The sequence below is a fragment of the Lolium rigidum genome, chromosome 1 (assembly GCF_022539505.1).
Source record: "Lolium rigidum isolate FL_2022 chromosome 1, APGP_CSIRO_Lrig_0.1, whole genome shotgun sequence".
In the NCBI taxonomy this organism is placed as follows: domain Eukaryota; kingdom Viridiplantae; phylum Streptophyta; class Magnoliopsida; order Poales; family Poaceae; genus Lolium; species Lolium rigidum.
In genome coordinates this window covers 99,572,123-99,599,101 of record NC_061508.1, presented here as the reverse complement: position 1 = coordinate 99,599,101, position 26,979 = coordinate 99,572,123, and the positions used below count along the sequence as shown (strand labels likewise).

General features: G+C 50.4%; 1 protein-coding gene across 1 annotated transcript; it reads right to left on the bottom strand.

Moving 5' to 3' along the window:
• Nucleotides 1-7,924: 7,924 nt before the first annotated feature.
• LOC124701718 lies at nt 7,925-9,790 on the bottom strand. Its single transcript, XM_047233846.1, has 2 exons — nt 9,099-9,790; nt 7,925-8,510 (listed from the first exon to the last, which is right to left on the bottom strand). The coding sequence occupies exons 1-2, from the start codon at nt 9,491-9,493 to the stop codon at nt 8,039-8,041; spliced, it is 867 nt and encodes a 288-aa protein (XP_047089802.1). The 5' UTR covers nt 9,494-9,790; the 3' UTR covers nt 7,925-8,038.
• Between the last annotated feature and the right edge of the window lie 17,189 nt (nt 9,791-26,979).

The window sequence follows — 26,979 nt, the reverse complement described above, 5'->3', positions numbered from 1 at the left end:
TGACTAGGAATAGCTAGGTGGTCTCTGTAGCCTCTAGTATCTATGTACTACTCTACTGATTTGCTATATGTGCATCTATATTTATCTATTCGCACAAGAATAGCTTCTAGATAGTATTTGGATCTAGCTGCTCACTTTCTGCCAGCAACTTTTGGTCAAAACCAAGTGATGTTATCCCCTCATGAGCATCTGCTCATGTTGTGTGACATGCTAAGAGATGGATTGGATCCACTGGATCCACTCCAGGTATAAGTTATACCTTGTTTCAGCTCCTAGATGGCCATGTTTGGTTGTTGTTGAGCTTTGCTTGATGGTTTTGGTTACTTGTCCTTCTCCTCCTTGCTCCTGGATGATCTTGCTTATGTTTCCATGTCTCTGGTTGGTTTTGGTTGGTTGGTTTGGAGAACTGGAGGGTTTCTAAGGTTTGATTTGGTGTTCTTGAGCAAGAACGGATATGAATTGCTACTGTTCACTGCTAGCTGTTGGTTGATGTTGATCTGATCGACTGGATTGATCACTCCAGGTGGTTCTACCTATTTACACTCCCTGGTGATTCTTCCTTACCTTGACACATAGTCATGTGCACTTTGGTGGCTATGCCCTGGTTGCCTGGGTGTTGCTCATGCACAGCAGCTTGTAAGTTGTGTGTGTACTTGGGATGGGAACTTGTGCCCATCATTACCCTAACTTTGGTCTGCTGATGCCTATCTCACTCCTGGCATGGTTTTGGACATTGGTAAGTGGCCTTGACACCTGTATTTCACACTCTGGCTAGTTTTCATGTCTATGCAGGTTTGAAGCTCCATTTGATCCAGGGACAAGTAGATCAAGACTAGTAGTTTAGGATTTTTGTTTATAGACAATACTTGTAATCTTCTTTTATTTTCTTTATTATATTGCTCATTCTTGTATATTGAATATTATAAAGACAATGTAATTGTGTGTGTATGATCAATAAAGCTCAAGGTTTTGTCTATGAGATTTTATGTAAATTTGATATTCACTTATGAATTATTTGTGTAAGTGTGATGTTGTTTTGAATTATGAATTCATAATTCATTTATATGTTGATTACTTTATACTTCTTTTGTTTGAATTCAAATTTGAAATGCCAAATCAAATATTCTTCCAAAACTCTATGTTTCAAAAGAGGTCATGTAGAAATTCATAACACTCACATTGCTCTAACCCTAATAGCAACGAGAGAGAAACCTCGATCCCTCTTAGGTTTTTCGCCTTAGATTGTTTGCAATAAGGCGCCAAAATTTCCCCCGTTTTGCGATAAAATGCACATCCCATTTCTAATCTACCCTTCGTTGGTCCTATGTTCTGGGATATTACACGTGGCCGTGGCGTTTCAAAGATGAGCGCGACATCGAGCTCGCGCGTTCGTCCGGCCGCGATGCCGACCGCTTCAAGCACATTGGCCGCCGGGCCTTGTGGCAAGGCCGCAACATCGACACGGCGCTGACGGAGTACGACTACCGCCCGTGCATCCAAGGCGTCGAACCCATGCGCGTGCCGCTCTACTACCCCCAGGCACAAAGCATGGGGCCGGAGGCGCCGCTGCTACGGAGGCCGCCAGCAAAGACGGCATCGAGGCACTCGCCTCCGGTTCGTCGAGCGCTGGTGGCCGCACACCTCCTTCGGGTAGAGATGCTCTAACTGAAGGTTATTTTGACGGAGATGCTCTAACCGATGGTTATTTTACATGTACATCATATATTGAAGATGCTCTAAGAGCATCTCCACTCGCGTTCCCCAAAAGGTCTTTGGGGCGCGCCGGGCATAGTTTCGGCCCAAGTCGCGCGCCCCAAAGCCTCCTTCCGCCCGACGCGGCCCAATACGGTGTCCGGCGCCCTGGGCCCGTTCCCGCTTCACAAGGAACGCTCCGAGCGCGCCAGACAGAGCGAGAAGCGAGGTGGGGAGTGGCGGGCCCGATGCGTCATTGACATGAAAGTCTAAAACCCGTCGCCTACCTCCGGTCAAGTGACGTTAATGGCGCCCAAGCTTTCCCATGTGGCGCAGTGAAGCGTTCATCGCGCATGGCCGCGAAACCATCCGCGCCGGCGTTTATTGCGGCCAACGCCCCGCTGCCGCCTCGCCTGCCGCCATTGTACAATAAAGAGCGCCCCATTCTCGTCGCTTCCACATTCCAATCTCGCCGCGCCTCCTTCCTTCCTCTCGCCACGTTCCAATGTCGTCCTCCCGCAAGAATATCCTCGACACGAACGGCTTCGGGCGCGGCAGCCTCACGGTGGCGGAGGTGTGGGCGCTGTACCGCGCGCGGTAGCCTGTCCCACCGGACATGCGCCTGCCAAGCAGCGGCGGCTGGAGGCTGGCCGTCAACAGGATCGGCGTCCCTCCGCCGCCGTTGTCGGGTACCGATCGTTGGCGGGACGCGATCAGAACCCAGCGCGCGTGCCTCAGCACCGACGAGCGCGCCGACCCCACCTGGGCCCCAACCGGCAACGATGACTGGTGGGCAGACTTCTTCCAGGCGCAGTACGACGCCGACATGAACATCACCGACGACCTCGTCGGCCGGAGGAACACGTGGAACAAGGAGGGGCACGTCCTTTTCTGGGGCGTTCCCGGGCGCACCCTCTCGGCCGTTGTTGACAGCATCCACAACAGCGCCCCAAGGTTAGAGATGCCACCTTCTCCGCTACGATCTCCTCCGGCTTCGGCGCGCTGGCAGCCAAGGAGGACGTACTCGTCATCCTCGAACTCTCCTTACTCGGGGTCAGCGCGGTCGGCGCCTTCCTCGCACCGCGCTACAGCGTGCTGAAAGGTCGGAGCCTGAGTACGCGACGCCACCCACGATTCGGAGGCGTGGCAGCAGCAGCATTACCATCCGCAATCTAGCGTGGCAGCAGCAGAGGCGCGCCGGCGGCGCCCTCCTCGTTTCGAAGCCGGAGGTGAAGGAGGAGGAGGACGACGAGGAAGTCGTGAAGGCTGCGCGGATGGTGGAGTACGAGCGGCGGCAGCGCCTCATCGCCAACAGCGACGACTCACGCGACGTTCCTGGCGTCCTTGAACGACAAGGACGTCTGGAGTGCATATGAGCATGCGCTGTAGCTGGCTATTATCCTATAGTCTGTGTCTCTTCTCTCTCATCCAACTCAGCAACACTATACTCCCTCCGATTCAAGGAATAAGGCGCCTTCGTTTTACGTGTTTTTTGTTTGACCAAGAATTGCGTCAAATATATAAATATTGTTTGTATGAAATTAGCATCATTAGAAAGTGTTTTTCAATACGTATCCAACGATACTAACTACATATAATATAATCAAGATTTTGTTGCTCAATTTTTTGGGTCAAAGTTCGTCTTGAAATACGCGTGCGCCATATTCCTTGGGTCGGAGGTAGTATTATTTTAAGTTTTATAGTCCGCTCAGCGTAACTTATTGTACTTGTTCTAAAACGAGTTTTGCGACGTAGAAAGCGAATTCCCTTTGTAGCGATCGAGCGCTGGAGCGAACTGTTTCTACCGCGAAACCCGCCCACGCGTATGCAATTTTTGTCGTATTCGACCAGAGACACCCCGCGCCCGCGCCGGAAAAAGATAAGGGCATCTCCAACCGGGCGACCCATCCCGCGCCCGCGCGTCCGGATGGGTCCAGCCGGACAAAAACCCGGCCCAGCGCGCGGACCCATCCCTAAAACGGATGCCCGCGGCGTCCGGAACGACGCAAACCCGGCCCAAATCTTGGCCGGGTTTGCGTGGCCGCGGACGCGAAAGGCTGGTCGCTCGCGTCCGCCCGCTGTCCGCCCCCGGCCCGCGTGTCATAGGCATAAATAATATATTTCATTAAATAGAACTCATTACATTTTTTTTAGCTACTACTTCTATCCTATACGTACGGGGCCGGCGGCCTCGCCGGCGACTCCTCGCCGGCTCGCCGTCGGGGCCGTGGATTTCACTCGACGCGGGCGGCCTGTACGCGTGAGGATTCCACTCCAGCTTTCTACGGGCTGGGTGGCGCGTCGGCGGCGGCGCGGGCGTCGGCGGCGGCGCGGGCCTCGGCAGCTTGGACGGAGGGCATCATCCTCCTCCTTTCCGCCAGCGCAGCTCGGGCGCGCTCGCGCTCCGCCTCCTGAGGCGGAACCATCCGCTTCCCGCATACCTCAAGCTCCTGCAGGGCGGCGCGTTCCACAGCGGTGCGCGCCTCCGAGCGGACGCGGCCGGCTTTCTGGGCCTCGTGGTTGCCCTGCCGCCGGCGCATGCGCTCTTGCCGGCCGCGCTCCGCCGACGCAGCATCCTCCCGGGCGCGCCGCTCGGGCGACGGCATCTGGATGAGGTCACGGGCTGCTCGCATAGCGAGCAGCTCGTTCTTCTGGCCGAGGAGGTCGCCTAAGCGGCGGCGGCCGGCCCGCCAGATGCCCTCGTGCTCCTTCGTCACGCGCGTGAGGTCGGCGAGACGCTCCTCGATGGCGGCGTTGATGTTCGCCAGCGCGAGGTCCTCCGCGGCGACGGGCTCCTCCGCGGCGTCCGCCCCCTCCTCCACGGCCGCGTACCAGCCGTCCGGGGTCTCGTGCCAGCCCTCCGCGGCCGCCGCTTCCTCCCCCATCTCCGCGTCACCGGCCTTCTTTGCCGCCGCCTCGGCAGCGACGCGGAGCGCCTCGTCGTCGGCGACCCACCGCGAGTCCGCGCGCTCCTCCTCGTCCGTCCGCGGGAACCTGGCCCGGGCGGCGAGGGAGAGCTTGGCCCATGTGGACCGAAGGGTGCGCGGCATGGCGCCGGAGAAGGTGGAGGGGAAGAGAACGGTGATGCGGTCCGGGTGAGACCGCCGCCGTCTTTATAGCCGGCGGTCCGGCGGGAAACTTGGGCGCGAGCGCGCGCCAATGGCGTTTTCGCGCGCGGGACCTTGGTGCGCGCGGGATCTTTCCCGCGCGTTCCACCTCCCGCCATGGCTGTCCCGTCGAGGCCTGCCATGGCGCAGCCGCCGCGCAGCGAAGACGAACCACGTGGCGTCTCTTTGGGTCGCCGCGTTGGGCGCCGCGTGCGACCCAAACGGACACGCGACGCGGGGCGCTGTCCGCGTGTCCGGGCGGGCACGCAAACGGCCCAAAACGGACGCGCTGGGCCGTCCGTTTGGGTCGCCCGGTTGGAGATGCCCTAACTGCCCTGCGGAGATTCGAACCCACAACCTGCCGGCCGTCACAGCGCCTGATGGGCTAACCACGCGAGCAACCAATGGTTTTTGTTAGAAATAGAAACAGTTTGTTTTTGTACTATCGACTGTATATGTTATAAACATAAAAATATGAACTTTTTTTTCCGCGAATTTCTTTTTGTGATTTTTTAATTTGTATCAGTATTTTTGATTCCGTAAATTTATTCCAAATTTTACCTAGCAATGCAACTTTTTTTCAATTCCCTTTGTACAATTCCCTTTTAAAAATTCAGTATCATTTTTTTCCATATTGTTGCTACTTTTGTATATAAAAACCATGTTATTTGGACTATTTTTCAATTCCCTTTTTTAGGCTAGTGGTTTTAAGAGGGAAAAAATAACGGGTGGGAGAACTACTTGCAACTCAAATGAACTACCACTTGCAACTCAAATAAGTACACTTGCAACTCAAATAAAATCACTTTCAACTTAATTAGATTTTGGGTAGGTAATTTTTCATTTTTAGCGTTGATAAATAATGGGCAGAGGGGTTGATAAATTGTGAGCTAAAATGTTTCTAAAATATTTTAAATAAAATTAACTTTTCGGGTTGATAACTCTTCACATTTGCCATTGCTAAATAACGAATAGAGGGTTGATAAATTATGAGATAAAAATATTCCCAAAAAAATTCTAAATAAAATTAGGTTTTCGGGTCGATAAGTTTTCACATTTACCTTTGATAAATAATAGGCATAACGGTTGATAAATTGTAAGCCAAAAATATTCCCAATATATTCTAAATTACATTAACTTTTCGGATCGATAACTTTTCACATTTTAGCGTTGATGAATAACGGGCGGAGGGGTTGATAAATTTGAGAGTTAAACATGTTTTTAATATATTATAAATGAGTTTAGATTTTCGGATTGATAACTCTGTACATTTACCATTGCTAAATAACAAATATAGGGGTTGATAAATTATGAGCTAACCATATCCTCAAAAGTATTCTAAATGAAATTAGTTTTTTGGGTTGATAACTTTTTACATTTTACCGTTGGTAAATAATAAGCATAGTGGTTGATAAATTGCGAGCTAAAAATGTCCTCATAATATTCTAACTTAAATTACTTTTTCGGATCGATAATTTTTCACATTTACCGTTGATAAATAGCGGGCAAAGAGGTTGATAAATTTTAAGCTAATAAAAAATTGTCAATATATATCAACATGGATGCTTGTTTCATGGTTTGCTATCTGGATTTTTTTAGTTTAGACCGTGTTTTCTTTTGTTATCTCAGCCATGTTTAATTTTAGTATAAATAGAGGTACGTCTACATAGATGACACAAACAACTGATAGCTTAGTTGGTTGTCCCCACTGTTTAGCCCGCCCGGCTGGGCAGGAGGTCTTGGGTTCGACTCCTTTTCTTTGCTGTTTAATTTTGCTCCGCGTCACGGTCGTCCAGAAATGGAAACAGCACAATCGCCCGGAAATCCGTTTTCGGAAACGACAAAACCGATCGCTCGGGTCGAAGGCAGCGCTCGTTCGCTAGCTAGGGTCGCCCCGTAGAAAGCCACATGTGGGAGTATTGAATGCAGTTGCTCTGGGTGGAAAATACAGGCAGGTGGGCCTATAGGTCCACATCCAGAGATAGAAGCCCGGCCGCCGTGTACGGGTTCGGAATATTTCAAGTGCACCTTCCTGGCGAAAACGAGACAGGATAAGATCAGGTCACACACCTTCTCCATCTCCCCACACACGCACACCGCTGTGCAAGCCAGCGCCGGGGCCCCAGTGTCCTCTTCCACAAGACCACCGCACCTTATCTTCTCCACTATTCTCTCTTTTCTTTCCACCCCCTCTCTCCCGGTCGTACCTGAAACCCTTATCTAATCACAGTTGCCGATGGAATACAGCGATTACCAGATAAGCAAAAGGAAGAAGAAGGATTAGCATAGGATGCCCCGTCCGGTTCACACACAAACGCCCCCTCCGGTCACCAGGCACCCCCCAAAGCCTAATCTGCCCCCTGAAAACCTTAAACAACATCATCATCATGATTCATTAGACCAGATCGATTACCAGATGGGAGATCGGGCTTTGCTTAATTTGATTGATGGCACCGATGCCAAAACGTACGTACTCGCGCTATACTAATCAGGAGAGGTTAAGGTTGCGATCTGCCTGTCTGCTGCTTAATTTTCATCCCCCAAGATCAGGTGTTAACTAATCAGGATCGGCACTCCTCTTGCTTCGTTTACCGGTTTATTATGTGGCAGCTCGTCGGCGCTCCTCCGAGGGCTATTTCTTGATTTCCATTTTCTGTACTAGTTCTTTTCTTCTCGTGAGATTGAAGCTAATTACTCTGCATTAAGAACATGGCTTGCTGGATGATCAGGCGTTTGCTGTCTCTGTAGTCTTCAACTTTTGGGGAGGGGGGAAAGGTTAAGCCACCTCTAACTCTAAAAGGAGCGGCTTTTGCTGTGCTAAGCTTTTCGGTTAGCTGGCTAATGGTTGAGATCAGCTCGCTAAAGACGCCAAAAGCGAGTTGCTAACCACTGGATGATGATGCTTATCGGATGAGGCAACGCATAGGACTCGTCACCCACCATTTTCCGTTCTGTCTGTACGCTGCCACAGCAAGCCACTGCACCAACAAACACCACTCCACAGACAGAGCAGCAATCAAACCACCAGTCGGTCATCGCCTCAACAAGATTATCCATTCTAATCAAGATACCACAGTTAACCACATGTAATTCAGAGCACTCATGATCCCATTGCCGCCACGTGATTCAGATCAGGCAAAAGAACACAACAAATTAATGGAGGTTCTTATATATAGACCGAGATATTCTTGATTATACAGCACCAGCTCCGGCAACCTAAATCCGGTCTAAAATTCCAGCTAGTTGTACCCGGCGTTCTGCAGATCGGAGAGTGAATACGACCTAGGAGATCGGAACGAGCTCGTCTTGTTGGCAGTCGGGCTCCGCATCATGGCCATGGCGGCGCCCTTCTGGGATGCGCTGTGTAGGCTGAGCCCGCGCGGAGGGAACCGGGGAGACTCCCTCCTGCTGCTCTGGCCGCTGCCGTTACCACCATCGTCCTCGTCGCCGCCGTCGTTGGAGCGGTCCTCGTCCTCCTCGCCCTCGTCCCCCTCCACCACGGTGTGGTCGAGCGAGAGGAGCGGGGGCAGATACGTGGTGACCAGCGAGCTGCAGGAGGCCCTCCGCCGCGACCACGCCGCCAGCACGCGGCGCCGCTTGTTGAACGGGTTCTCCGGCTTGGCGATCTCCTTGGCGGCCGCCTTGGCTGCCGCCTCCGCCAGGCTCGTGAAGGACTTGGACTTGCCGGCGTAGAAATTCGAGAGGCCCCTCCTGCGATTACGAGTTCAGAATCTTGGTCAGTTCTGGCTGTTTCATTCAGGATAACACTCCTCCCTCTATGGGCAGGGCAGTAGATATGCAGAGTATTTGGCCTGCTCTTGATGCAGGCTAATACACACAAATCTGGATGTTCGTTTAGCTCGTTTTTAGAAGCATGGAATTTCAGCTAATCACAGGCACCACCAAACTAAATCCATGATCTTTACCAGTTTGACTTGTATCCAGAAAGATGCTACTAACTTTCTTTCTCCATAGATCGTCCTAATTGGGATGCAAATGTTCAGCAGAGCCGACAGACTACTTTCTGTAGCCCCAGTTATGTGATCTACTCCTAAAGATGAATGATTCGACCAGAAGAACTGAACACGACTGCTCATGAACTATAACGGATTTTTATTTCCCACAACAGGAAAAAAGAACATCTTTTATCCAAGACAGTTGCAGCAGCTAGCAACGCAGCCATATCCGTTTTGACCAGGAAAAACTTAAGATATCATCATCACAATAAAATCAGTACAAATTAACAAGAACCTCAAACAAACAAAAAAAAACAAGGAGGAGGCAGAAGAAGAAGCTTACTTGTTGGGGAGCGCATCCTCGAGGGACTCGATCGTGCCGAGCCCCATGCCGAAGACCTCCTCCACCGGCGGCTTGACCTTGCTCTCCACCTCCTCATCCCCGTCGTCCTCCTTCTCCGAGGCGGAGTCCTCCCCGATCGAGGAGCTGTCCGACGAGGCCGCCCCGATCGAGGAGTTGTCCGAGAGCGCCCCCTCGAGCTCTAGCAGCTCAGCCCTCCCCACCACCTCCCCCTCCACCTGCCCCTCCTCCTCATCATCATCAACGTATAACCCGTTGACGCCGCCTCTGCCGCCCCGATTCGTCTCCGGCTCCTCGGGATCCGCCCGCTGCTTCCCCTTGTCCGCGGCCCGGAACCCGTGACCCCGCGCCATCCCCGGCGCCACCGCCGTCGACATGCGCTCGCTCACACACGACCCGGCACAAGTACGTCTACCTAGCAAGAAAGATCCAGCAAGGAAATCTGATCCGGCGTGCGGATCGGCCGGCGGCGGGGGTGTTGGTTCGTCCGCCGAGGAATTGACCGCGCCGCAGCAAGGCAGTCCAGCCCAGAAACAGACGAGGACAAGAAATCTTGGGGAGAGAGAAGGCAGCAGGGCAGGGGAGGGATGGGAAGGAAGGATGGATAGGATAGAGATGCTGAGCTAGGCAAGGCAGGCTAGGACCAGGCGGGCGTGTTGTATCGTTACAGGACCCGCCGAAACGGTCCATGCACCCGGTCCACACGCCGCGGCAGGAGCTGGTCGGTCGGTCCCTGCACGCCTGACGCGTGGGGCCAAAAAGGTGAGCGGCTCACCGTGGCGCCGGTCCACGGACGTTAGCGGCTGACGTGTGCATACAAAGGTCCTGGTCGTAACCTAGGATTGTACCGGTACACATACCGCTCGTAGGAGTACATCCGTATTACTACGTATGGTTAGGGTACGGCTCGGGTCATCGTATTTATACGGTCGGCTTGTATGTACGAACTTGTGTGATATATCCGGCCTGGTCGACGGATGAGGCGTCGCACGTGTGACGCGGGAAGCGTGTGTATTGCCAAGTGGGGAGCAGTGCGAGCACACGCGTTCCATGGATCGTTTTCTGACTCTTCTCGCTGAGCTTCAGCTGTCTGCAGCAGGTCCGTGGATGGGCCGACAGCCGTGTGGTGCCTATCCACGCTGCTGTGCTCCGTCCGGTAACAATTCATCGTCGGCGACGGTTCTGCTGGAACAAGTTTCAGTTACCTGCATACAGGTTAGAGCATCTCTACCGCCTACTATCCTAAATAGTCGTCGGCAGAGGCGCCAGCACTGTCATATGGGATGTGCTGGCACTGCATCCTCTATTTGGTGGTGCTATTCCCATATCGGCATCCCCAAACCGGTAGCCACGATAAATGATTTGAATTAAAATCTCAAATAAAAGCATAAAATTCGAATAAAGAGAAGAAATATTTCATAAACTAATACATATAATTCAGAACATGGTTTACACAAGCTAAGACATAGTTTGGAACATGGTTTTCACAAACTAATACATAGTTTGAACCATGGTTGACACAAGTTAAAACATTGGAAAATGAGGAAACCTAACTAGTGTTCGCAGGTTTCGTGTGTTCGCTGTCAAAGAAAGAACACTCTCAGGCACTCCCAGTCACTCAAACTGGAAAATCCAGCTGGTGATGATAGCTCTGTTGGTCCTTTCGAGAAAGAATATCTAAAAACATGCGTCTCTATTTTCGCTGCGAAGAAACAACACTCAATTTTCCTCCTCATCGGTGTCGTCGTGCTAGTGTCAGTGGCAGCGCGTCTCGTCAAACACCTTGACGCTCATATCCCCCTCGCCAAGGTAGGAGAATGTGAGCACGAAGCCGGCTTCGAGGTCGTGGTAGCGCACGAACTTCTCCCAGACGGTGTGGAGGTACATCTTGTCGCGCCCGTCAAAGAACACGTCCATCGGCCACCGGCAGCAGTCACAGGCATCCTCCCGCAGATGCAGCGAGGCCGGCTCGTTGCCGGCGACGAAGTTGGCGAACTTGTCCGGCAACCTCTGGATGTCGAGTGGGTCGCCCTTGAGGACGACGACGAACTCAAATAGCACTTCCCGCTCCTCCTCCTGCAGGTCCGACGACGAAGACGATGACGTCGCAGGCGACAGCGAGCGTGCAGCTCTGCCTCGGCCACTGCCTCTACCGGCCATGGTGTCGCCTCTTGATATGGTGGCGGCTAGGCTTGGGGAGAGAGGCGCTAGGGTTTGTGTGGGAGGGACGATGCGAGAGCGCCCTTTTTATAGGTCGGAGGTGATAAGGGGTTGCTCGATCTTCTCAGTAAGCGATGGTGGTGATGATGATTACGTGATGAACACATCGAAGATGACACGATGATGAAGTGGATGATAACTTGTATGACGCAACGAAGTCTCTCGATTGTTCCATGTCGCCAATGCAACAGCTCTCAACCCTGCAAGATATTCGCAACTCCACACACTTGCGCACGTAGCCGCCGACCACGGAGCGGTAAGTTGCAACCGTCTAATTCCCAACGAAATAGTAGATCACACAATACTTTCTGGGTAAACACCAAATCAATGCAGTATGGTGTAGAAATTCGATAGAGTTGCAAAGCAATCAACTATGAACTAGGGTTTATCTTAAACGTGGTCTAAACCTAATTTGGGGGCGTTCTGGGCACTTATATAGGGGTTCAGGACGACTAGGAGTCGAAAAGATACATAGAAAACCGACCCATATTGGATCTGGTCGAGACAGACTCGGACTCGGCCGGTCTGGGGGCCGGTTGACCGGGCCTGGGACCGGCCGGTCCGGTTCTGACCGGGACTGGGACCGGATCATGATCGGGCCAAGGCGGTGTCATGCAGTACACCCGCCCGGCTGGCACCAGTGCAGGTTCCGGTCGGAATCGGGCTCACCTGGCGTGGGGGCGGTTGGACCAGGCATGTGACCGGGTCGGCCGGCGTGGCAGCTGATACGTCTCAAACGTATCTACAATTTCTTATGTTCCATGCTAGTTTTATGACAATACTCACATGTTTTATATACACTTTATATCATTTTGATGCATTTTCCGGCACTAACCTATTAACAAGATGCCGAAGCGCCAGTTCCTGTTTTCTGCTGTTTTTGGTTTCAGAAATCTTACACAGGAAATATTCTCGGAATTGGACGAAACAAAAGCCCACGGTCTTATTTTGCACGGAGCCTTCCAGAACACCGAAGAGGAGACGGAGAGGGGCCAAGGTGGCCCCACACCCTAGGGCGGGGCGGCCTGGAAGGGGGGCGCGCCGGCCTGTGGGGTAGGCCCCTCGGGCGCCCTCCGACTCTGCCCCTTCGCCTATTTATTCTCTCCGTCGCGAAACCCTAGTACCGAGAGCCACGATACGAGAAAACATACTGAGACGCCGTCGCCGCCAATCCCATCTCGGGGGATTCTGGAGATCGCCTCCGGCACCCTGCCGGAGAGGGGAATCATCACCGGAGGACTCTACATCATCATGCCCGCATCCGGATTGATGCGTGAGTAGTTCATCCTTGGACTATGGGTCCATAGCAGTAGCTAGATGGTTGTCTTCTCCTCTTGTGCTATCATGTTTAGATCTTGTGAGCTGCCTATCATGATCAAGATCGTCTATTTGTAATGCTACATGTTGTGTTTGTTGGGATCCGATGAATATGGAAGACTATGTCAAGTTGATTATTGATCTATCATATATGTGTTGTTTATGATCTTGCATGCTCTCCGTTGCTAGTGGAGGCTCTGGCCAAGTTGATACTTGTGACTCCAAGAGGGGGTATTTATGCTCGATAGTGGGTTCATGCCTCCATTGAATCTGGGACAGTGACAGAAAGTTCTAAGGTTGTGGATGTGCTGTTGCCACTAGGGATAAAACATCGATGCTTTGTCTAAGGATATTTATGTTGATTACATTACGCACCATACTTAATGCAATTGTCTGTTGTTTGCAACTTAATACTGGAAGGGGTGCAGATGCTAACCCGAAGGTGGACTTTTTAGGCATAGATGCATGCTGGGATAGCGGTCTATGTACTTTGTCGTAATGCCCTAAGTAAAACTCATAGTAGTCATCATGATATGTATGTGCATTGTTATGCCCTCTCTATTTGTCAATTGCCCAACCGTAATTTGTTCACCCAACATGCTATTTATCTTATTGGAGAGACACCACTAGTGAATTGTGGACCCCGGTCCATTCTTTACATCCGAAATACAATCTACCGCAAACTCTGTTCTCTCGTTGTTCTCTCGCAAACAAACATCATTCTCCACACCATACGTTTAATCCTTTGTTTACAGCAAGCCGGTGAGATTGACAACCTCACTGTTAAGTTGGGGCAAAGTATTTTGATTGTGTTGTGCAGGTTCCACGTTGGCGTTGGAATCCCTGGTGTTGCGCCGCACTACACTCCTTCACCAACAACCTTCACATGGCCTTCATCTCCTACTGGTTCGATAAACCTTGGTTTCTTACTAAGGGAAACTTTCTGCTGTACGCATCACACCTTCCTCTTGGGGTTCCCAACGGGCGTGTGATTCACGCGTCATCAGCAGCCGGTCGGACCGGGCCTGGCACCGGCCTGGACAATTTCTCATTCCTCCCTCGCGCATGCCTCCCGCTCCTCCCTCGCGCATCCATGGGATATCTTCATGTCCAGCTTCATGTCAAGCTCCATGTCCAGCTTTACGTCCAGCTGCTCCTCTTCTCCTCATGCGATGATTGCTCCCTCTTCATACCTGATCATACATAAGTAATAGGACTTAGGCAGTATAAAGTTCTCATCGATCAAAGTATCACTTAGGAACAAGTTCACCTGTTGTTTGAGTAGCTTCGCACGAGCCCTTGTAATGGGTCCAATCCTGACTTCATTGGACTTGAGCTTCACAGCATCATCGTCTTCATCTTGCAATGACGGAGGTAGTAGTGTAGTAGGGGTGTCCTCATCATCTCCCCCCTTCAAAAGACGTCGACCTCGACGCTCCAAGGTCTTCTCCATCATATGGTGTCAAATCAGCCACATTGAAAGAATTACTGACACCAAACTCATCAATTGGAAGATCTATAGAGTATGCATTACCATTGATCTTGGCAAGCACTTTGTAAGGACCAGCACCACGAGGAAGCAACTTGGACTTCCGTAGCTTCGGGAACCTATCCTTGCGAAAATGTACCCAGACCATGTCACCAGGCTTGAACAACATCTCCTTGCGCTTCTTGTTCACTCTTGCAGCATTGTTCTTTCCTTTCTTCTCTATCAACTCTTTAGTCTTCACATGTATCTTCCGTACAAAATCTGCCCTCTTTGATGCCTCCATATTGACTCTCTCATGTATGGGTAGAGGCAACAAGTCAAGTGGAGTAATGGGTTTGAAACCATACACCACCTCAAAGGGACACAACTCTGTGGTAGAATGTACCGCCCTATTATAAGCAAACTCCACATGTGGCAAACAATCTTCCCACTCCTTCAAGTTCTTCTTGATCATGGATCTCAACAGTTGTGACAATGTTCTATTCACCACCTCAGTTTGGCCATCAATTTGGGGATGACAAGTAGTGCTGAAAAGTAGCTTCGTCCCCAGCTTTCCCTAAAGTGTCTTCCAGAAGTAGCTCATAAACTTCACGTCACGATCAGAAACAATAGTCTTCGGGACTCCATGTAGGCGTACAATCTCCCTGAAAAACAGGTTAGCAATATGCGACGCATCGTCGCTCTTGTGGAAGGCAATAAAGTGTGACATCTTATAGAATCTACCCACTACCATAAATATAGAATCATGGCCTCTCTTAGTACGTGGCAAACCCAACACAAAATCCATACTAATATCCTCCCATGGTGTAGTAGGTGCAGATAAAAGAGTATACAAACCGTGAGGCTTCAGCTTGGACTTGGACTTGTTGCAAGTAATGCATCTCTTCACATACCTGTCCACATCCCGCCTCATCTTTGGCCAATAAAAGTGATCAGCGAGCATGAGTAGCGTCTTCTCACGCCCAAAGTGACCCATCAAACCTCCAGCATGTGACTCGTGCAATAAGAGCAAACACACAGACGATTCTGGAACACATAGTTTGTTATCTCTAAACAAGAACCCATCATGTATGTGATATTTCTCCCATGCTTTACCAATAGCACACAAGCGATATGGTTCAGCAAAATCATGATCAGTAGCATACAGATCACATAGTACTTCTAATCCAGGAATTTTAACATCAAGTTGAGTTAATACCATATTTTTCCTAGATAGAGCATCAACAACAATATTATCTTTTCCCTTCTTATGCTTAATAATGTATGGAAAAGACTCAATGAACTCAACCCACTTAGCAAGACGTCTATGCTATGTAAATTGAGCTTTCAGATATTTCAAAGCTTCATGATCAGAATGTATGATAAATTCTTTTGGCCACAAATAATGTTGCCAAACTTCAAGAACTCTAATTAAAGCATACAATTCTTTATCATATATAGGATAGTTCAACTTAGCACCAGAAAGTTTCTCAGAAAAATATGCAATTGGGCGGCCCTCTTGCATCAACACACCACCAATTCCAATACCACTAGCATCACATTCAATCTCAAATTGTTTATTGAAATCAGGAAGTGCAATCAACGGTGCAGAAGTTAACAATCTTTTCACTTCATCAAAAGCATGATCTTGGGCTGCGCTCCACTCAAATGCAACACCCTTTTTAGTCAATTCATTTAAAGGTGCAACAATAGTACTAAAATTATACAAAAATCTTCTATAGAACCCAGCCAGACCATGAAAACTTTTTACTTGACTCACATTCATGGGAGTAGGCCAATTTTGAATTGCGTCAATTTTAGACACATCTACTTCTACTCCATGTTTAGAGACAACATAACCCAGAAATATGACCTTATCTTTGCAAAATGTGCACTTCTCAAGATTACCATAGAGTTTATTATCACGCAACACTTGCAAAACATTTCGAATATGCATAGTATGATCAGATTCATTGCGGCTGTAGATTAATATGTCATCAAAGTACACAACCACAAACGTGCCAATAAAATCTCGCAAAACATGGTTCATCAGTCTCATGAAAGTGCTAGGTGCATTAGTTAAACCAAAAGGCATTACTAACCACTCATATAAACCAAATTTTGTTTTAAAGGCAGTTTTCCATTCATCCCCCTCTTTCATCCTAATTTGATGATAACCACTACGCAAATCAATTTTAGAGAAAACATCAGTACCACTCAATTCATCTAACATATCCTCTAAACGGGGAATAGGATGATGATATCGAATAGTAATGTTGTTTATTGCTCTACAATCTACACACATGCGCCATCTACCATCTTTCTTAGGAACTAAAATAATAGGAACATCACAAGGACTAAGGCTTATGCGAATATAACCTTTGTCGAGTAGCGCTTGTACTTGCTTTTGTATCTCCTTCGTCTCTTCGGGGTTCGTCCTGTATGGTGCCCTATTGGGCAGCGAAGCTCCGGGGATCAAGTCAATTTGATGCTCAATACCACGCAATGTGGTAATCTAGCTGGCACCTCCTTCGGAAACACATCGCTGAATTCCTGCAAAACACTAGAAACACCAAGATAAATAGGGTTCATATCGTCAGAAACCAAAACCTCACCCTTGTACATGAGCACAAGAGGCATGGCTGTAGATTCTCTCATGTCCTCTTTGGTGGCTAATAAGACTAAGGAATTCACTCTCTCACTTTTTCTTATATCACTCACGGCATTACAATTCTCTCGCCTATCTATAGGTACATCCTCCAAGTTTACTTCATTGACAAATTTGATGTGGTGCATAGGCTGCAAGTTGATTTTCTTGCCCTTGAACTCCAAGTGATATGTATTGGCACGGCCATTGTGTTGCACAGAACGGTCATAGAACCATGGCCGACCAAATAGTAGGTGACACGCCATCATAGGAACCACATCAAAATCAATGGAATCCTTATACGGTCCAATCTCAAACTCAACACGCACCATGTGGTTTACCTTCATCTCACCATTGTCGCTCAACCATTGAATATAGTATGGATACGGGTGCGGTAGATACTTCAGTTTCAGCTTGGTACACAACTCCTTGCTTGATAAATTGCGTCAACTTCCGCCATCAATAATAACCTTGCAAGCTTTATCAGGACCAACTAGTGCCTTTGTTTGGAACAAATTGCAGCGCTGAGTAGATGCACTTGGAAACACATTAAGAGCACGCTGAGACACAACAATAGTGCGAGCTTCATACGGATAAGCATCTACACCATCACTGTCATAGTCATCATCTTCTGGAGCATACGGATCAACATCATCTCCAATCTCATATTCATTGTCCTCATTAATAATCATTACCTTGCGGTTAGGACAATCTCTCTTGAAGTGACCCTTGCCACCACATGTATGACAAGGCATATCACGGTTACGCGCAGTAGACATGCTAGAACCACTCGTACTTGCAGCAGATTCAGACTTCTTCGTGTTGGAAACATTGGAGACCAGCTTGCTAGTCGAAGTAGGAAAAGGTGCGGAGCACGAAGATGGCGTCGGCGCCGTAGATGGAGGCGCCCTAGGAGTGTAGCGCCCAGCTCCTGTAGCACGACCTTTGATCTGCGCTTTCTTCAGCTAACTGTGATTCAACTTCTCTTGCATGATGTAACAACTCATTCATAGTAGTGTAACTGTGATAACGAACAATGCCTTTGATATCATACTTCAAACCATGTAGAAAATGCTGCATTGTCATCTGAAGTGACTCACGGACACAGCCACGCTGCATAAGCATCTCCATCTCCATGAAATAAGTATCAACAGTCTTCAATCTTCACACCTTGTCTCAAGGGGGTCAACTTATCATATATAGATCGCAAATAATTAGTGAGAACGAAACGAGCTTGCATAATAGCCTTCATCTCGCGCCATGTAAGAACTGGCAATTCATTATCTTCCTAACGAGCACGAGTAACTCCATCCCACCAACGCAATGCATAGCCATCAAATTCAGAGGAAGCAAACTTAACCTTCCTATCTTCAGTATAATCATGTAGACGCCACAGCTTCTCAATTTTCAGCTCCCAAGTGAGGTATTCTTCAACATCAGCACCTCCTTCAAATTTGGGTATTGAGAACTTTGGCTTACCCAACCCATTGTCTTGCTGTTGTGGAGGGACACGACGAGCTCCGAGTTCAACAAAGCCACGACCATGGTTACCACGTCCAACACCACGACCAACACCAGGTGCTTCATCTTGAAGCTCAGCATCCTCATCTTCCTGTTGTTGTTGTAGGGTCAGATTATCAACAGCTAGAGTCAACGCTTGATTACTATGCTGAATATCCGTAGTTTGATCTTGCATTTTGTTGACGGTCTCATTAGTAGCATGCAGCTTCTGGGCGACCTCCTGAACGGTCCCCTTAAGTTATTCGTCCTGATTGCAGAATTCACGTCGCATCTCATTACGAAGAGCTTCATACTCCCTCCATGTCATCACATCAGCGGCATCCTTGTTTTTATGGTTAACAATTTTCTTATCACTAGAAGACATGGTTAGTAGGTTAGTGCACTGAAACAAAAATCTGTGGTGGTACTCTCACAACTCACTCAAAACTGATAAGAAAAGAAAATCTTACTGCTCCAAAGTGAATTAGTGTTGCTTACCACTTTGTAGTGACAACTAGTGTACGGATGTAGCGAAACGAATATCAAGGGTATAAGAAGAAATCACACGACAAAGCAGGATATATGTGGGGCTGTAGGTAGGCTACCTATTTGCAGCAATAACAAGCTATAGCGCTGACCGTAGACAACCAATGATACTCACACAAGGCGATAAATGTGGCAATGCAACTATATGGATGAAAAGGTTGCAATGCACTCGAGAGACACTAGCAAATCTCAACAAAACAGGCACCAGATTGCTCAAATACCGGTGCAGAAAAGTAAACTAGGCCTTCACTTGATCTTACTAGCACTTCACTTTTTTTCACTCTTTTTTTCTCTATTTTTTTTTGAATCACCTTTTCTTTTTCTATATTTCTCACGGTTACCTTAGCTACAGTAAAAACTCCTTTTTGATTTTACGACTCTTCTCCTTGTAACAGGGCCAACAGAAATTGCAAAGCCTGTCGAGCGGTAAAACTAGTCTCTTCTGGGGAAGTTCCTAGTCACTTATATCGAAAGGCTGTGTCTATGGTTGGAACAAGCACACTGTACGCTATGTGGACTCGGAGTAACAAAAACTGAAACTAGATGATAGCGGAAACACAAGCCCTAACAATACTAGATGGAAGAAAAAGATACGCAAAAACAACTACGAAAAACAACTAAAACTCGAAAAAGTGCAATCTAAGGCTATGGCAAACCCTAACCCTAACGTTTTATGGCTTTTTCCGGATAGTAAAACACACACAACTCAACTATGGGGTGGATTGTGGATGGCTTACCGAGAAAACACTGAAATCTGATACCAAGATGATAAGGGGTTACCTCTTCTCAGTAAGCGACGGTGGTGATGATGGTTACGTGATGAACACAACGGAGATGACACGATGATGAAGTGGATGATAACTTGAATGATGCAACGAAGTCTTTCTATTGTTCCCTATCGCCAATGCAACAGCTCTCAACCCTGCAAGATATTCGCAACTCCACACACTTGCGCACGTAGCCGCCGACCACGAAGCGGTAAGTTGCAACCGTCTAATTCGCAATGAAACAATAGATCACACGATACTTTCTGGGTAAACACCAAATCAATGCAGTATGGTGTAGAAATTCGATAGAGTTGCAAAGCAATCAACTATGAACTAGGGTTTATCTTAAACGTGGTCTAAACCTAATTTGGGGGCGTTCTGGGCACTTATATAGGGGTTTAGGACGACCAGGAGTCGAAAAGATACATAGAAAACCGACCCATATTGGATCTGGTCGAGACAGACTCGGACTCGGCCGGTCTGGGGGCCGATCGACCGGGCCTGGGACCGGCCGGTCCGGTTTGGACCGGGACTGGGACCGGATCATGACCGGGCCAAGGCGGTGTCACGCAGTACACCCGCCCGGCTGGCACCAGTGCAGGTACCGGTCGGAACCGGGCTCACCCGGCGTGGGGGCTGTGTTAGACTATGTATAGCTTCTGTATATTGTACCTATGTACTCTTGTATGACACACCCATATATATATGTGATAGGCCACCCCTTGGAGGGTTGAGCCGGTTCCCACACAATTACATTGTATCACATGGTATCAGAGCCGGTAAGCGGGAGGCCGATGGACGCCAGTGTGTCGGCAAGTCCCTTAACCTTGTTGTAGAACTCCGTGGCCGTAGAGTCGAGCTTCTCGCACTCGCCCAGCTCACGGCGAAGAGAGCTGGCGCGAGCCTGGGACTGAGAGGCAAACGAGCGCTCAAGAATCATCCAAGCCTCCTTGGCCGTCTTGGCAAAGACGATGAGGCCGGTGACGGACGGAGAGAGCGACCCCTGGATGGAGGAGAGGATCGCTTGGTCTTGACCCGTCCATACGCGATGCGCCGGGTTATAGACCGGCCCATTGACGCTGTCCACAAGCGCCGGAGGACATGGAAGAGAGCCGTCGACATAGCCGAGGAGGTAGTGGCTGCCAAGAAGCGGCAGAACTTGCGCACGCCAGAAGATGTAGTTATCCGGGGTGAGCTTCACGGTGATGTGGCTGCCAAAGTGAAACGGCGCAGGCAGCGACCCCGTGTGAAAACCGGCCGGAGGCGTATACGCCATGGGGGCAGCCGATGCAGGTGGAGGGACCGTCGCCATCACGGGAGTAGTCCCGGAGGAGGGCGCGGAGGCCACCGTCGGGGCGTACGGCGCGAGGGCCGACGCGGAGAGGCCCGCCAGCCAGGCTGCCGCCATCTCCTCGGTCGTGAGGGGCTGAGGCGGGGCAGCAGGAGAGGCAGCGGGCGAGGGCGACGTGGAGGTCGTCAGCGCAAGCCCCGGCGACGAAGAGGCCGAGGACTGAGTGGAGGGCGCGGGCGACGTGGAGGTCGTCAGCGCAAGCCCCGGCGACGAAGAGGCCGAGGGTTGGTTGGAGAAGAAGGAGCCGATGCTCATCGTGCCGATCTGAGGGGCGATGGCCGCATGGTCGATCGGGCGAGAGAGGAGAGCCGCAAGCGACGCGGGAAGGTGGCCGGCGGTGGAAGACCCGGAGAGGGAGGCGCTCGTCATGGCGGGACGGCGGCTCCGCGGGTGACGGCGGCTAGGGTTCGGGCGGCGCGGGCGGCGGCTAGGGTTTAGGCGGAAGCGTGGAACGTACCAAGTCTGATACCATTTGTGAAGGCATTTGTACCCTTTGTACCCTTTGTGAAGGGAACTATAGCCAAGGGCGGTGCCACGGCCCCGTCGCCGCAGCCCTCGTCCATCCCGACGACCCTGCCTGGGAGTGGGGGCCGCCGCGTGTGCCAGTTATGTGGCTATGACGGTCACTGGGCCTCCAAATGTCATCGTCGCTTTCAGAAGAGTTTTCTTGGCCTTGGTAATGATGGCAAGGACACACGCAATGCTGCGCGACAAGTCGCCATGGCAGACAAGCCTGCCCCGCCGCCCAAGTCCCAGGGCGCCACTCAGTCCTACTCTGTTGATCCGTACTGGTATATGGACTCTGGCGCTACGGAGCACCTGACTAGCGAGATGGGGAAGCTTCACTCTCGTGAGCCCTATCAAGGTTCCGACAAGGTCCACACCGCCAATGGAGCAGGTATGCACATCTCCCATATTGGTCAAGCATCTCTTCTCACCAGTCATGCCAATAGGAGTCTCCAACTTCGCAACATTCTTCGAGTACCATCTGTGACGCGTAACCTTCTTTCAGTTCCTAAACTCACTTACGATAATAATGTTTTCTGTGAATTTCACCCTTTTGATCTTTTCATTAAGGATCGGGACACGCGGGACGTTCTACTTAGTGGGCGCCTATGCCAGGGCCTCTACCGTTTGGAGCATCCTGGAGTATCTCAGGTCTTCAGTGGAGTTCGCGTCTCGTCGTCACAGTGGCATGCTCGCCTTGGTCATCCTGCCACTCCTATAGTTCGTCATGTGTTGCGTCGTCATGAGCTTCCTAGCATTCCTAGTAATAAAGATGTAGTAGTGTGTGATGCTTGTCAGCAAGGGAAGAGTCATCAACTTCCTTTTTCAGAGTCTAGTCGTGAGGTGACACATCCTCTAGAACTTGTTTTTTCAGATGTATGGGGTCCTGCCCAAACCTCCATCAGTGGTCATAATTATTATGTCAGTTTCGTTGATGCTTACAGTCGTTTCACTTGGCTTTATCTTATTAAGCGTAAATCTGATGTTTTTGATATATTTGTTCAGTTCCGAAACATGTTGAACGCCTTCTCAAGCACAAGATTGTTCATGTCCGATCGGATTGGGGTGGCGAGTACCGCAACCTTAACTCCTTCTTTCAGTCGCTTGGGATCGCGCATCGTTTAGCATGTCCACATACACATCAGCAAAATGGTTCTGTCGAACGTAAGCATCGTCACATAGTCGAAACTGGTCTTACTCTTTTGGCCCATGCATCGGTTCCCTTTCGGTTTTGGAGTGATGCCTTCACCACTGCATGTTTTCTCATTAATCGTACTCCCACTCGTGTTCTTAATATGAAGACTCCTCTCGAACTTTTGCTTAATGAACAGCCTGACTATACATTCTTCAAAGTGTTTGGGTGTGCCTGCTGGCCTCATTTGCGCCCTTACAACAAACGCAAGCTGGAATTTAGGTCTAAAAAGTGTGTCTTCCTTGGCTATAGTTCCCTTCACAAAGGGTACAAATGCCTTCATGTTCCCACTAACCGTGTGTACATATCCCGGGATGTCGTCTTTGATGAGCATGTCTTTCCGTTTTCTACACTCCCTGTGTCCACTACCGATCCACCATCACTGCATTCATCCTCTATTGCCTCTGACCAATTTGATGATGTTGCATACTCTCCTGTATTGTTGCCTAACCATGGTGCAGGAACCGGACGTGGGGCTCGCTTGGAAATTTTGGAGGCGACGGAACCTCCCTTGGACACGCCCCCGGCCTCTCACGACGATCGGCCCGTGCATGGCATGGGGCCGCGTGCCCATGCACACCGGGACTCAGCTCCCTTTCCACCGCCAGCTGCCCACGTCGACCCGCCCATGCATGGCGTGGGATCGCGTGTCCCTGCAGATGACGCCCCCTCGACGCCGCGCGCGTCCTCGCCTGGTGCTGGGCCTTCGCCCCAGCCTGTCACGCCTGCTGCGTCGCCTCGGCCCCTGTCGCCGAGTGCGCCGTTCCCTGGCACTGGCTCGTCCTCGCCACCCGCGGTCTCTCCGCGGTCTCCGACGCCATCCGCGTCTCCTGGGCTGTCCCCTTCGCCGGACAGCTCCCCTGGTGCTTCACCGACACCATCCGCTGATGCATCGCCCAGCCCCTTGCCCGCTGGGTCCTCTTCGGATGCACCATCGACGTCGACGGCTCCTGTTCTCCGTCCTCACACACGCAGTCGCAGTGGCATTTACCGTCCTCTGGAGCGCACTGATGGCACAGTTGCGTGGTATGCTGCATGTATGGCTGCCGCCATTGCGGATCCGTCTTCTGAACCTCGGACATATCAGGCTGCTATGGGTATTCCACATTGGCGACAGGCTATGGAACAAGAATATCATGCTCTTCTTCGCAACGAGACGTGGACTCTTGTTCCTCCACCGCCGCGGGTCAACATTATTGACTCCAAATGGGTTTTTAAAGTGAAGAAACACTCTGATGGATCGATTGAGCGCTACAAAGCGCGCCTTGTTGCCAGGGGTTTTCGTCAGCGTTATGGTCTTGACTATGAAGATACCTTCAGTCCCGTGGTCAAGCCTACCACCATCAGGTTGCTTCTGTCTATTGCTGTGACTCGTGGTTGGTCTCTTCGTCAGTTGGATGTGCAGAATGCCTTTCTTCATGGAGTTCTGGAGGAAGAGGTTTATATGCGCCAGCCACCTGGTTTTGCTGACCCTGATCATCCAGATTATATCTGTCGTCTCACCAAAGCACTATATGGTTTGAAGCAAGCTCCTCGTGCCTGGCATGCTCGTCTTGCGACCGCCCTTCGTGCTCATGGTTTTGCGCCGTCTACAGCTGACTCCTCTTTATTTCTCCTTCAGAAGCCCGAGGTCACTATGTACCTACTGGTCTATGTGGATGATATTATTCTAGTCAGTTCATCTCCGGTGGCTGCTGATGCCCTTGTTCGTTCTCTTGGTGCTGATTTTGCTGTCAAAGATCTTGGTAAACTTCATTACTTTCTTGGTGTTGAGGTTTCTTCTAGTGCTACTGGCCTACTTATGACACAAAAGAAGTACTCCTTGGAATTGCTTCAGCGGGCTGGGATGCTTAAGTGCAAAACGGCGACTACACCCATGTCTACCACTGACAAAATTACGGCTGTTGATGGTGAGCTGTTATCCTCTCACGGATGCTACGGACTATAGGAGCATTGTTGGTGGTCTCCGATGACTTGACGATTACGAGACCAGATATTTCTTTTGCTGTCAACCGAGTTTGTCAGTATTTACAGGCGCCTCGTGACACCCATTGGTCTGCTGTTAAGCGAATTTTGCGCTATATCAGACTCACGGTGTCTTATGGCCTTCACATACGGCCTCATCCCTCTGGGGTTCTTTCGGCCTTCTCTGATGCGGACTGGGCTGGCAGTCCGGATGACAGGCGATCCACGGGGGGCTATGCGGTATTCTATGGCTCTACTTTGATCGCCTGGAGTGCTCGCAAGCAGGCGACTGTTTCTCGCAGCAGTACTGAAGCTGAGTATAAGGCGGTTGGTGACGCTACTGCAGAAGTAATATGGGTGCAGTCTTTGCTTCAGGAATTGGGTATACCCCAATCACAGCCTGCTATACTTTGGTGTGATAACATCGGTGCTACATACCTTTCTGCTAATCCGGTATTCCATGCACGAATGAAACACATTGAAGTTGATTATCACTTTGTACGGGAACGTGTGTCACGAAGCAACTTCGGATCGGGTTCATCTCTTCGAAAGATCAACTTGTCGACATCTTCACTAAACCGTTGCCTTTGCCACAGTTTGAGGCATGTAGGCGCAATCTTACCCTTCTCGATTCTCTAGGAAGTGGCTAAGATTGAGGGAGGGTGTTAGACTATGTATAGCTTCTGTATATTGTACCTATGTACTCTTGTATGACACACCCATATATATATGTGATAGGCCACCCCTTGGAGGGTTGAGCCGGTTCCCACACAATTACATTGTATCACAGGCTGGTTGGACCAGGCCTGTGACCGGGTCGGCCGGCGTGGCGGCCGGTCGGACCGGGCCTGGCACCGGCCTGGACAACTTCTTCTTCCTCCCTCGCGCATGCCTCCCGCTCCTCCCTCGCGCATCCATGGGATGTCTTCATGTCCAGCTTCATGTCCAGCTCCATGTCCAGCTTTACGTCCAGCTGCTCCTCTTCTCCTCGTGCGATGATTGCTCCCTCTTCATACCTGATCATACATAAGTAATAGGACTTAGGCAGTATAAAGTTCTCATCGATCAAAGTATCACTTAGGAACAAGTTCACATGTTGTTTGAGTAGCTTCGCACGAGCCCTTGTAATGGGTCCAATCCTGACTTCATTGGACTTGAGCTTCACAGCAACATCATCTTCATCTTGCAATGACGGAGGTAGTAGTGTCATAGGGATGTCCTCATCACGAGGGAGGTGGGGGAGCGGTGGCGCTCATTAACACGGGCATGGAGAGCTAGGCGCGACGAGACGGTTCGTTGCGCGTCTGCGGAAACTGCACCGCCGCTGCGCGCCAATAACTTCCGTCGCGAGGTAGGTGACGGTTAGGTTAAAATTGAATGTGCCACTGACGCGTCGGCCCTGTCACTCCCCGCTGGCGCCGAATTTTGGGATGTGTGGCTGACCAGCGGCTCCCACGCCCAAAATTTTCCGCCTCGAGAGGCGCCGGCGCGCCCTTTGCCAAGGGGCCGGCACGGGGTTGCCGACGCTTCTATTGGGCTCGAAAAAGCGCCGGTGCTGTTTGGGGCACGCCGGTGTGAGCCTATTTTCGCTCTCGGCCCCCAAAACGCTATCGGAACTGCTATGGGGCGTGCCGGTGGAGATGCTCTTAGAACATCTCCAGTCGTTCCCTAGCCCCACAAACCGAAAATAGAGGCGTCGGCGTAAAAAAAATCGCCCAGCCGCGTCCCCCAAATTAGATTCCGCTCTAGCGTGCGAGAAGATTTAATACGCCACGCCTAGGACGAACCCGATCGGTAGGGAAGCTACCAGGGGTGTAGGATGGCGTTTAAAGTGAGTGCGAACCAGCCTTGTCCGCGTAAAGGCTGGAGTTTCCCACAAAACAATTTCCCTCCCGCCATTTTGACGCCAACATCACCCCGTGTCCCTCTCCCCCGCCGCGCAATCCCACCATTTCCTCCCCCTACTAGACCAGACGTCCTCCTCGCACCACCGTCCCACTATGCCGAAGAAATATGTTGTTCCCCACCCGACGGCTAACCATCGTCGTGCCCGATTCCCTAGTGGACGATCTCTAATTCCCTCGGCTATGTAATATCGGCTGGCCTGCACACCTCCTTTTCTTGGTTCGCTAGACATTGATTTGGTGCGATTTGCGACGACGTGATCGTCAAAACTACGTGATCAGTTTGTGCGTGTGAAAATAATGTGATCGGCGTTTATTGCAATGTTTGAATTTGTGATTTGGGGGCCGCGTTTAGGGGCTGCGGCTGGGAGCCAGTGGCCCCCAATTTGTGATGTGCAGCCGGCACACCCCACACGGCCATGCGTCGGACGTCGTATGGGGTCACGAGTGGAGATGCTCTTACCTTGAAACAAAGTTGT